The 11,536-nt window shown below is 36.8% G+C and overlaps 1 protein-coding gene across 2 annotated transcripts in view; it reads right to left on the reverse strand.

Annotated features, from left to right (window-relative positions):
* Window positions 1-11,313, reverse strand: part of GSTCD (glutathione S-transferase, C-terminal domain containing) — a 204,947-nt gene extending 193,634 nt beyond the window's left edge. Inside the window, exons 1-3 of one of the 2 annotated variants that reach the window (XM_006874552.1) lie at window positions 11,273-11,313; window positions 2,789-3,229; window positions 1,555-2,022 (exon numbers count right to left, since the gene is read on the reverse strand). In XM_006874552.1, the coding sequence (XP_006874614.1) occupies window positions 1,555-2,022; window positions 2,789-3,208 (888 nt within the window). In that variant the 5' untranslated portion in view covers window positions 3,209-3,229; window positions 11,273-11,313. Of the gene's footprint in view, window positions 1-1,554; window positions 2,023-2,788; window positions 3,230-11,272 lie in introns of those variants that run through there. The other variant, XM_006874553.1, reaches the window with a different exon arrangement.
* Window positions 11,314-11,536: the final 223 nt, after the last annotated feature.

The following is an 11,536-nucleotide window of genomic DNA, read 5'->3' on the forward strand; positions in this document are numbered from 1 at the left end:
AACACTTAAATATCTAAACTCTATTATTATTAACATCAGGAAGTGTTTGTGGATATGTACATAATGACATATTATATATTTCTAGAAAATCCATCACTAAAATCTTGTGGTCTTAAACATGTTTCCATAGCAAGGATATAACAGTTAGCTTAGTTTGCCTAGGCTATTGTGATTTTTCTCAAGATATATTAATTATAATAACATCTATTTATTGAGTGTCTTCCTCTAAGCCATGCATTGTTCCATCATACATAATTTTATATACAGTATTTCTAAGAATAACATTTCTGACCCTTACAATATGTCTTCAAGAAGCATATTATCTTAATTTCACAGATGAGGATAATGAGGCATAAAGAGGTGTAATAACCAACCCAAAGTCACAAAAAGCTAAATTACAGAACCAGGATTCAAACTCTACTCCAAGGTTAGAAGTCTTTCTATTCCGCCACATTTTCTCACTTATTAAGCCAGCATATTGAAGGTGACGTGCAATTGCAAAGAGATGAGACTTTATCACCATCTTAGTAGTGATTTGTATTGAGCAAGCCAAATCTCTGTAGGAGAAATGGTCCCTATTCATTTCTTTTCAAGTAATGCCTATGACAAAATAAAAAGCCATCCATTGCTATACCAAAAAAAAAAAAAAAAAAGAATAGACTATCAACCTTTTCATCTAGTTTCTTTGGTGTAATCCATTTTCGCTTTCATTCTTCTCTCAAATTGAGGTGCCTCCCTAAAACCCCTGAATTTTCTTTTGACCATAATAGGTCAGACTTTGCCCGAGTTCTGTCCAATCAATGGTGACCCTGACAGAAAAGAAAACTTTTCTCCTATATTCTCCCACAGCATAGTCAGCTACTATAATCTTATGCAGAACTGAGAAACCAAGGATGAGAATAAACTTTTTCTGATTTGATAATGTCTAATAGAATGAGATTTGTTTATTAAGGAACTGGTAGTGGTGGTGTTTGTGTGCCATGAAGTCAGTTCCAACTCGTAACGACCTTGTAGAGGGTTTCGGAGGCTGTAAATCTTTACAGGAGCAGAAAGCCTCATCTTTCTCCCATGGAGCAGCTGGTAGATTTAAACTGCTGACCTTGTAGTTAGCAGCCCAACACATAACTCACTACGCTACCAGGGTTCCTTATATTAAGGAACTAGCTGACTATAAAATAAGCTTTTTTAGTTTCTGTATACGGGACCCTTTACTATTAGAAGGTAATAGCCGTAGCAATTTGAAATTGGCAATCATAGCTTCTCACATTGTGTTTCGCAACAGGAAGTCATAATTATAACATCAGTTGAGAACTTGCTGTACGCCAAGCACTGTTCTCCACACTTTACACAAATTATGTGATTTATTCTTCACACTAATCCTATTCTGGTATGTACCATTATTATTTGCACGTTACAGATAAGTCTTCAGAGACAGAGAGATATAGCTTGTGCAGAAACATAATAGTAAGAAATGAAATTGAGATTCAAATCTAGGTCATATCATAGATTGAACTATATATAGTAGTAATGTATTCACTTCAGATAAAACCTTACCAAAAAATGATGGACACAGGGCAAGAGCACGATATCTGCTAATGTGAAGTAAAGCCCTTCTGCAAACACATGCTCTAGAGGTGGCAGGTCAGAGGCTTTTGCTTTTCTGATGTGAGAAGGCTCTCTGTTACTAGAGGATGCTTCTTCTTGTGCTGTGAGCTTTGAGAATGCCACTTCCAGTTCCAGGGTCTTGGATGGGGAGTCCAACTCTTCAGATGTTTCCTGATTATGAACCTTGCTCTTTTTTTTTTCCTTAGCAAGGGAAATTTCAACTCCAACAGCCTTCTGTTGCTTTAATTTCTGTCTACGGAGTTTGTCATCATTGTGCACTCTAACAGGCTCACCAAGTTTTTTCTCTAGTTGTAGTATTTCTACAGGGATAGTTGAGGCCTGTTCAGAAGACTGTCTGAGAAAATTCTCAATAGCCAAAGGGATGGTGAGTTCACAGAGCCTGGTCCACTGACTAACCTACAAAACAAAATAAAACAAGAAATGGAAGGATTCTTTACTTTAAACATAGTTTGAAGAAAAAGTACTTTCTGTTGGGGAAATAAACTAGTTTAGAGAATCTGTCGAGTCTTAGGGCTAAATTATTCCTGGTCTAGGTTTCTATGCTATATCAGAGACATACTGTGCTTCAAACATGATAACTTTAAACATTGAAAGGTTTTTCACTCCTAACTCATTTTACTGAATAAATAGTTATCAAAACATTTAAAATAAAAAAAAACAGTGATTCAAATGTACTGTTGCTTGGATGCCTACTTATGTGTAAATTTCTTTTTGGTTGGTTGGTTATGTGCCATGGAGTCGGTTGCGACTAATAAGCAACTCTATATAGTTTCCGAGGCTGTAAATCTTTATGGGAGCATAATGCGTCATCCTTCTGCAGAACAGCTGGTAGTTTCAAACTGCTGACCTTAGGGTTAGCAGCCCAACTCAACAACTACAATACTAGAGCTCCTGTTTAAAACTCTTCAATACACCTTAGTTACAAAAAAAAAAAAAGATGCCACCTTCTAAAACTAATGTCTCCAAACTTCATAAATTAAATCTTAAGTTCCTATTTTCCAATGAAATAATAGTATACAAGAATAGCAACTTCAACTATTTCACTGGGTTTAATAAATAAATGAAAGCTTGGTTCTCAACAGGAAGTTAAAATAAATGTGCAAGTGAATGTACTCCATCACTCTGTGGTTTTAAATAAGAGTAGGAATGACAATATACTTACTTCAGCACAGGCTTTCAAGCAAGTCTTCTTAAAACCTAGTAGTTCCAAAATTTCCTTCCGGGAGGGATCAGCTTCATATGATTTCTGAATTATGTGCCTTAGTACAACAGCAAGTCCAGCTCTACAAAAATTGCCTGGTCTTTCCACTACTGCAGGTAAACAACAATTCTGGACTATTGATGGAAGCTCTTCCCGTGAAATTATCTGTATTTCAACATCCTGGGGCAATACATTTCTTATTTGTGAAATGTCTGCAATTTCTCTGGTAAGGGCTAAGCAAACTTTAAAGATTTTGCTGTCACAGTAAGATAATAAAAACACAGTTACAGATGTATGAAGAGGAAAGATGCATCCTTCTGTTTGATGAGAAAAATCCAGATACAGATATTCTTCTGTAAGACTTTTCTTAATGCCTTTCATTTTCTTCTTTGCTTGATTCACCTGAAGCATAAATTGAAATGATTACAGGCCTTAAACTAACACAGTAGATGAACATTTTAAAAGCAAGCATTTATGGTAGATGATAGTCTACAGGAATTTGTTCCTCAAGACTGAATAAATGACTTTAAAAAGAAAGATATCCATCCATGCCTACTCCAAAGGTGATCCAACAGAGAATGGTTTCTTGGACATAAAGCCAGAATGCTCCTTAGAAGTAAAAATGATGAGATATCACTTTGTGTGCTTTGGACATGTCATCAGGAGGAAAAGTCCCTGGAGAAGGACATGGTTATTGTTATGTGCCATTGAGTGGGTTGAGGGTTTCTGAGGAGCGGCTTGTAGTTTTGAGTCGCTGACTTTACTATGCTTGTTAAAGTAGGTTAGACCTTCAATGAGATGAAATGGATCAGTGGCTGAAGCAATGGACTCAAAGCGTAAGACTGGCACAAGACCAAGCCATGTTTTGTTCTGTTGTAAGAGTCATTATGAATCAGAACTGACTCAGCAGTACTTAATAACAACAAAAGAAAGACCTGCATCCTGTGGAATTAATTAGTCTTACAAGGATTTTACATGTTTCACAGTAATTTTACAAGGAGCCTAAGTAGCGTAGTGGATTTCAAACTGGGGTGCCTTGTTATAGAACCTCCCATTTGAGATCTCAATGAGGATAAGAACAGAGATGAATAAAATGGAAGAGAAGAAATCAAGAATGCTGAGAGTTCTCGGGGAATGTTAAGAGCCTTGAGAAGTTTTGACAAGGTTAGTCCTTCCTGAATGATCAACATTCCCCTCATATGGCTTGTTTTATGACTATACAAAATAATAATCAGAGGGGTATATTCATTCTCTCATGAGAAATGGATTCTCCTAAACTAAATGGACTTATGGTTAGGTTTTGGGTTCTGAAACACAATAGGAAAATGCTTGAATTTTCCCATTAACGTAAATGTTGATAGCTATGAGATTTCAAACTCAGCACGTCCAAAATCAAGTTTCTTATTTTCCCCCATTCCCAGGACTTGCTCCTCATGTGTCATCCCACTTGCAGTTGTTCAGGCCTAAAAGCCTTGGGAGTCATTCTTAATTACGCTTTCTTTTCACATTATCATAATCAATCTATTAAAAATTTAATTTTGGCTCTATCTTCAATGTGTATCCAGAATCTGATCACATAATCTCCACTATTTTGACTGTGATCCAAGTTAACATCATTACTCTTCATAGTGTTTGCCTCCTCGGTGATTTCTCTGGGGAGCCCTGGTGGTGCAGCAGTTAATAGCTAGGCTCTAACTGAAAGGCCCAAGGTCTGCAGTTCAAATCCACAAGTGTATTCATGAGAGAAAGATGTGGCAGTTTTCTTCCATAAAGATTTACAACCTTTGCGGCAGTTCTACTTCTACTCTTTCCTATGGTGGTGGTGGTGGCTATATGCCACCAAGTCAGTTCTGACTCATAGTGACCTTGTATAGGGTTTCCGAAGTTGTAAATCTTTATGGGAGCAGAAAGCCGCATCTTTCTCCTGTAGGACTGCTGGTAGTTTCAAACTGCTGACCTTGAGGTTAGCATCCACTATGCTACCAAGGAGTCATTATTAACTCCATTGTTGTTTTTCTTAATATACCTAGCACAAGGCCTGGAGTCCTGGTGTGGTGCTGTAGGATATGCACTGGACCACTAAGTGCAAAATCAGCATTTCAAATCCACTAGTCCTCCTTGGCAACTCTATACAGGATAGCTATGACTTGAGAGCATTTAACAATAGTGGTGGTGGTGGTTATGTGCCGTGGAGTCGGTTCCGACTCATAGTGACCCTGTACAGGGTTTCCGAGGATGTAAATCTTTATGGGAGCAGAAAGCCTCACCTTTCTCCCATGGAACAGCTGATAGTTTCAAACTGCTGACCTTGCGGTTCGCAGCCCAATTCATAACCACTGCGCTACCAGAGTTCCTTAACAACTGTAGAACAAGGCATATAATCAAATGAGTATTTGTTGAAGGAATGCATAGATTCATGTACACACGTGTTATCTTAAAGATGTGAATATGTACAACGTTGTTTACAAGTCATATTCTTTAAGGCTTTTATGACTTTTTAAAATTAGTACTTTTCTGGGCCCAAAATTCCCCATGTTTTAGAGTAACCTATAAACAACTGTTCTAAAATTAACACTAGATGGCACTCTTTAAAAACATTCTATATAGAAGCAGGTTATAAAATGGTATATTAAAGCCCATTAGAAATGTGTATGAAAATCAGTTTTAACTGTAGTTGATAAGTTAGTATATCCTGAGTCTTAGGAAATTCAAAATACTAAATTTCCTTTAATATGCTAAATTCCCTAGATTATTATTTTTTTAATTGAAAGCAACCATCAAACATTTTTTAGGTTTCTTGATTCTCAACATTTCTAATCAAGAGCCAATGATCCATTATAATAAATATAGTGAGCAAAGTACTTTGTACCTTGTACAAGCCCAAACCAGCACATTGTTTCTTTCTACTCAGACACTCTTGTATCATTTTGTTATATTTACTTCATTAAAATATAACAGATATGCACCATGAATTGCAACTTTTTAAAATTATTTGAATTGAAATAATTTAGTATTATTTCAAGCAATTTGGGAACAAAAATTTTTTAATCCATAGAAATAATTTTCTCCCTGAGCTTAATCACCTGAAAGAGGGTTGTTTTTTGGCAGCTAGAGCCAATTTGGGCACTGAGTCCTGGTGTGGCCCTGTGGATTAATGTGCCAGACTGCAAAGTCATTTGAACTGCAAGGTCAGCAGTTCAAGCTCACCAGCCGCTCCTCGGACACCCTACACAGGGTCGCTATGGGTTGGAACCAACTTGATGGCACTTAACAACATCAGAACTGATTTTAAAACATATAAATGGAATTTATTAAAGTCTACAGGCAAAAAAGAACCAACCATGCTTTCTAGGAATTGAGAAGTCTCATTGATGAATTTGCTCATGGATATCTATTGCTGATTAATTTATTAATCCTCTTAATTCCCACTCTGTCAGTATGATAAAGGAGACCCCAAAGAGATTCAAGAAGGCAGATTTGAAAGAAGCTGATGTCCTCACTTGCCCAACAGTCTTGTTAAGTGCTGTTGAGTCACTTCTGACTCAGTGACCCTCTCTCTCTAGGGTTTCCAAGGAGCAGCTAGCTGTTGTTAACCAACCTTGTGGTTAACAGTTCAGTGCTTATCCTACTGTGCCACACCAGGACTCCTTTAGTAAAAAGTAGGACACTAATCCTAGTGACACCTTTTTTATTATTATTATTGTGTAATGGTATTTTACAGCTTTTGTTGAATTACAAAATGTAGAAATATAAGAAATTACATAGAGAGAGTACATGTATATTTACCACTTTCCTAAGAACCTGAGGACCTTGAAAGTATGCTTTTATATAATCTGTAAACTCTTCTCACTATGAGCACTTACTAAATGCTAAATGTCAACAGAATAGAATAGCAATAACCTGCTCATGGATATATCTGAAAATTAATGAGATGCCTTAAGAGAAAATGCAAAGTACTGTTGATTTTTAACATAAATTTTTTCAATACAGATGTTAGTGTCTCTTTCCGGAGAGATTAAAAATGTAACTTAATGATTTTGGAGTTTAATAAAAGTTACTCCCCCTGGGCAGTTTCTCCCTAGTAAGTACTAATTTCTAAAATAAATATTAAGTATTTAGAAAACATGTACAAATTTGATATAATTTTGGCTTGCACGGTCTTCAGTTTTTCAAGAGTAGGTAAGGTTTATTGTTGTTGCTGAGTGCCATCGAGTCACTTCTGACCCATAGCGACCCTGTGTAGGGTTTCCGACACGTGGCTGGTGAGCTTGAACCACCAACTTTGCGGTTCAAACTGACCTTGTAGCCCAGCACATTAACCTTGCAGTCCAGCATATAACACCACACCAGGACTCCTTTAAGAAGGTAAGGACTACAGAACCCTCTGGATTTCCATGGCTCCTGGGGCACAGCTCATCACCCGTATTGCACTCCTGCACAGCCCAGCAGTAGCATCATTTGCTCTCTTAGATTTGACAGGAGTCATACTAAAACTGCTATGGAGGGAGGAAGCAGCAGACAACTCTCACAACATTCAAGAGCAGAAGTAAGATGGTCATGTATGTGGCTTCTCCTGTACACGCCGATTTGCTTGGAAAATCTTGCAACCGAGGGACTGTTTCTGTTAAGTGCCATCAAGTAGGTTCCAACTCAAAGCAACCCTGTAGAGGGTTTCCAAAGAGTGGTTGGTGGGTTTGAACCACCGACCCTGCAGTTAGTAGTCCAGGGCTTATCCTAGAGTGTCACATTATGTCTTCACCAGAGGAACTAAGTAGGTTAAAAAGAAAATATTGTAGCCTTGGTTTCATTACTTGCGAATCTTCAAAAGTATTTGTAAGTGATTGACTGTCACAGGTTTAAAATTTCAAGCATTAGGCTTCTCTACATTCACATTCTAATGACTTTAACTTGGCTTTGATAAATTGAAACATTTCACATATAAAAAGGCAAATGAATTTTTTAAATGTTTCCTTACTTCACCACCATATATATATATATGATGTGCAAATGGGAAAAAAATAAGCAAACAGTTCCACCAAAGGAAAAGGCACTTCTAAATTTTTTGTTCAAAATTCAAGTCAGGATCTATAACTACTGTTACATAATACAGTTGTAAATTATATATTACATAATAAATAACACCAAGAAATTTATGTAAGTGTAGCAAAATGTTAAGCAGCAGATCTGCTGTTTTTCTTAAAGGCAAATCACTATGCCTAGAGTTTGTTAGTAATTTAATAAATGTTAAATCAATGAAAAAAGCATACAATTCTAAATTACATAGTATTACGTAGACTTTATTGTTCATTACTATTTGCTGATGATACAGATTGTTTTTTTAGACATTACTTCTAATCCTCACAATCCTTAAAATACATTTTATTGTCCGTTTATGGATGAGAATTGTACTTTAAGCCATTAAGTATTAGTAGAACCATTAAAGGTATCTTATTTGAAAACACTAAGAAGATATTTTTTATAAATAGCACTATTTTATAAACTTAGAAGTTTGAAATTTTATAAATTGAAGCATATAACTTTATTGCAGCAACAATTTTACCAAAGCAAAAAATAAGCATCAATTACAAATTATTGTAAGCAGGTTTGCTGGTCTCAAGTACTCCTTCATGAAAACCTCCATTCTGAAGGCAGGGTTATTGGCCATTCTCTACAGAGGGTCAAATTCTCTGGCAGTTGCTTCCTGGATCCTTTTACTGGATCTTCAGACCTTTCAGTAACCCATGTCTTAGTACTCAGCCCTCTTCTCAATTTAAACTCAGTCCTTTAATCAACCGTTTTTCCAACTTTTTGTTCATACCACATAGTAAAAAATAAATTTTATATTGCAATTCACAGCCCACTGATAGTGCAATGGTTAAGTGTTCAGCTGGGAACCAAAAGGTGGGCAGTTTGAACGTATCCAGTGGCTCAACTAGAAAAAAACCTGGAGATATGCGCCCATAGATTTCAGATTACAACTCTATGGTCTTTCCAAGAAATTTTATTTCAAATATATAAATAAATATACAGAAATGAGTATCAGTAATGACTGTAATGAGTCTTTCTGAGAAATTTTGTTTCAGTCCAACATGAAGCCGTCTTCATAACACAATTGTTTCTTTTTCAAATCAATAAATCTATTTTAAAGGTCAGCTTAAGTGTAAGTTAAAATGAAGGACAAAAATTAACTCTGTGAACTGGACTGGAAAAAGTATACCTAGAAACCTTAAGAACTTATAAAGAAAGAAAACATACAAGTTTTGATGTTCATTGATATCCAGGCAAGAGAACTGGGCATCTAAAAAGATTTTTATATATTTAGCCAGAATATATGTACACCAAGAAATAGATAGTAATCGATTAGACTCAAGACAGAGCTCAGTTTGACTGAGAACTCTGTAACTATGCAAAATCATTTTGTGCATTAGTTTCTTCATTTGTAAAGTGGATATAATATTAACAGTACTCCTATATAGTGTGTTACAAGAACAGAACAACTGTGGCTTTGTTGTTAAGTGCCATCAAGTTGGTTCTGACTCATAGCGACCCTGTATATGATTTCTGAGGTGCAACTGGTGGGTTTGAACCCTTAAATAAGTGTACACTATTGTTATGGAGTTATGGTGTTGGAGAATATTAAAAGTGCCATGGACTGCCAGAAGAACAAATAAATCTGTGCTGGAAAAAATACAACCAGAATGCTCCTTAGAAGCTAAGATGACCAGACTTCATCTCTCATTGGTTGTTGTTGTTAAATGCTGTTGAGTTGGTTCCAACCCATAGCGACCTATATAGAGTTTCTAAAGGAGCAGATAGTAAGCTTGAACCACCAACCTTGCGGTTCAAACCGACTTTGCAGTCCAGCAGAATAACCCACCGCACCACACCAAGACTCCATACATCAGAAGGAACCTGTTCCTGGAAGTCCAGCAGAATAACCCACCGCACCACACCAAGACTCCATACATCAGAAGGAACCTGTTCCTGGAAGAGGATATCATGCTTGGTAAAGTGGAGGGTTAGTGAAAAAGAGGGAGACCCCCAATGAGATGGATTGGCACAGCGGCAGCAACAATGGCCTCAAGCTGCACAATGCTTCTTAGGATGGTGCAGGACTGGGCAGTGTTTCATTTTGTTGTGCATACGGTCACTATTAGTCAGAGCCAACTCGAGGACACCTAACAATAGCATTGTTATAGTTGGGTCCTGATATAGTGCTCTAGAATAAGCACTGACTGCTAACCCCAAGGTTGACAATTCAAACCCACCAGCTGATCCTTGTAAACCCTATGCAGGATCACTGAGTCAGAATCTACTCGATGGCACTTAACAACACAATTGTATAGTTGTTGTGAGCTATGTAGATTTCCCACTCATTGCAACCCCATTTGAAAGGAAACCCCACATCATTATTAGTTTATTATTATACCTCCAAATTGCTAATTCATTCACACTATTAAAAGAAACAAATTTTAATGGGTAAAATCCAAATTATACTTTATATTTCTACATTTCTTCCCAGTAAAGGTAAGGGTTCATGTTGAACTGAAAAATCTGCTTGTTTTTCAAATATTGATAAAACACTGTTTTTGTTGTTGAGTACCATGGAGTCGGTTCTGACTTATAGTGACCCTGCACAGGTTTTCCAAGGCTGTAAATCTTTACAGGAACAGAAAGCCTCATCTTTCTCCCGCGGAACTGCTGGTAGTTTCGAACTGCTGACCCTAAGGTTGGCAGCCCAACTCATAACCACTACGCTACCAGAGGCCAAAAGTCAGGCAATCACAAATGGTTGAATAAAAAAAGTGAATCCTTAGCTCACATACACTTTTTTATTATACAAAACAAGTAGTTTGACAGTTTTACTTACAAACCCCAAAACTACAAATTTATTTTCCCTAAAGATTAAAATTTAAACTAGTTTAAATGCCCTCTTACATGAAGCACTCAACATTATGAATATAGTTCCAAAAACAATATTATTTGATTGCAGAATCCCATTCTTACACAATAGACTTTATTTTCAAAGCTTACTTGTACAATAACAAGACTCCAGGTAGTGTGGTGGCATAAGCTTTGGGTTGCTAACTATAAGGTGCACGATTCAAACCCACCAGCTACTCCGTGGTTGAAAGATGAGTCTGCTGCCATACATAAGTCTCAGAAGCCCAGGGTGTAGTTCTAGGTGTCCTAGAGGGTCTTTATGAGTTAGAAGAGACTTAATGGCAGTTGGTTTGGTTTGTAAATAACAGCTAATTACATTAAATATTAAATGTTGAAAAGGGAAAGGAAAAAAATTAGTTTCTTCAGAACTCCTTACATTATGTAATGCGAGGATAGTTAAGTCCTAAAGGATAAAATTTTACGATTAAATTAGCTGTTTTCTTACGTGGGAAAGTTGTTTTGTTTTGTTTTGAAGTCTAAAATTCAAAAGCTTACTGTAACCTTAGCCTTAAGTGTGTCACCTTCTCTCTGGAGAACCTGGGAATCATGTTGCCATGGAATCGTAATGCTTACAGCTAACCCTGACCTCATAATTAACAGGGATCCACACTAGCTCCATAGGATAAGCAATGGCCTGCAAATAAGGTTGGTGGTTTAAGCCCACCAATCACTCCAGGGGAGAATTCTGTTCCCTGGAAGATTTAAAGGCTTAGAAACCTTATATAGAGTCACTATTAGTCAGAACCAACTTGATGGTACTTAACA

Source organism: Chrysochloris asiatica, unplaced genomic scaffold (assembly GCF_000296735.1).
Source record: "Chrysochloris asiatica unplaced genomic scaffold, ChrAsi1.0 scaffold00285, whole genome shotgun sequence".
Classification (NCBI taxonomy): domain Eukaryota; kingdom Metazoa; phylum Chordata; class Mammalia; order Afrosoricida; family Chrysochloridae; genus Chrysochloris; species Chrysochloris asiatica.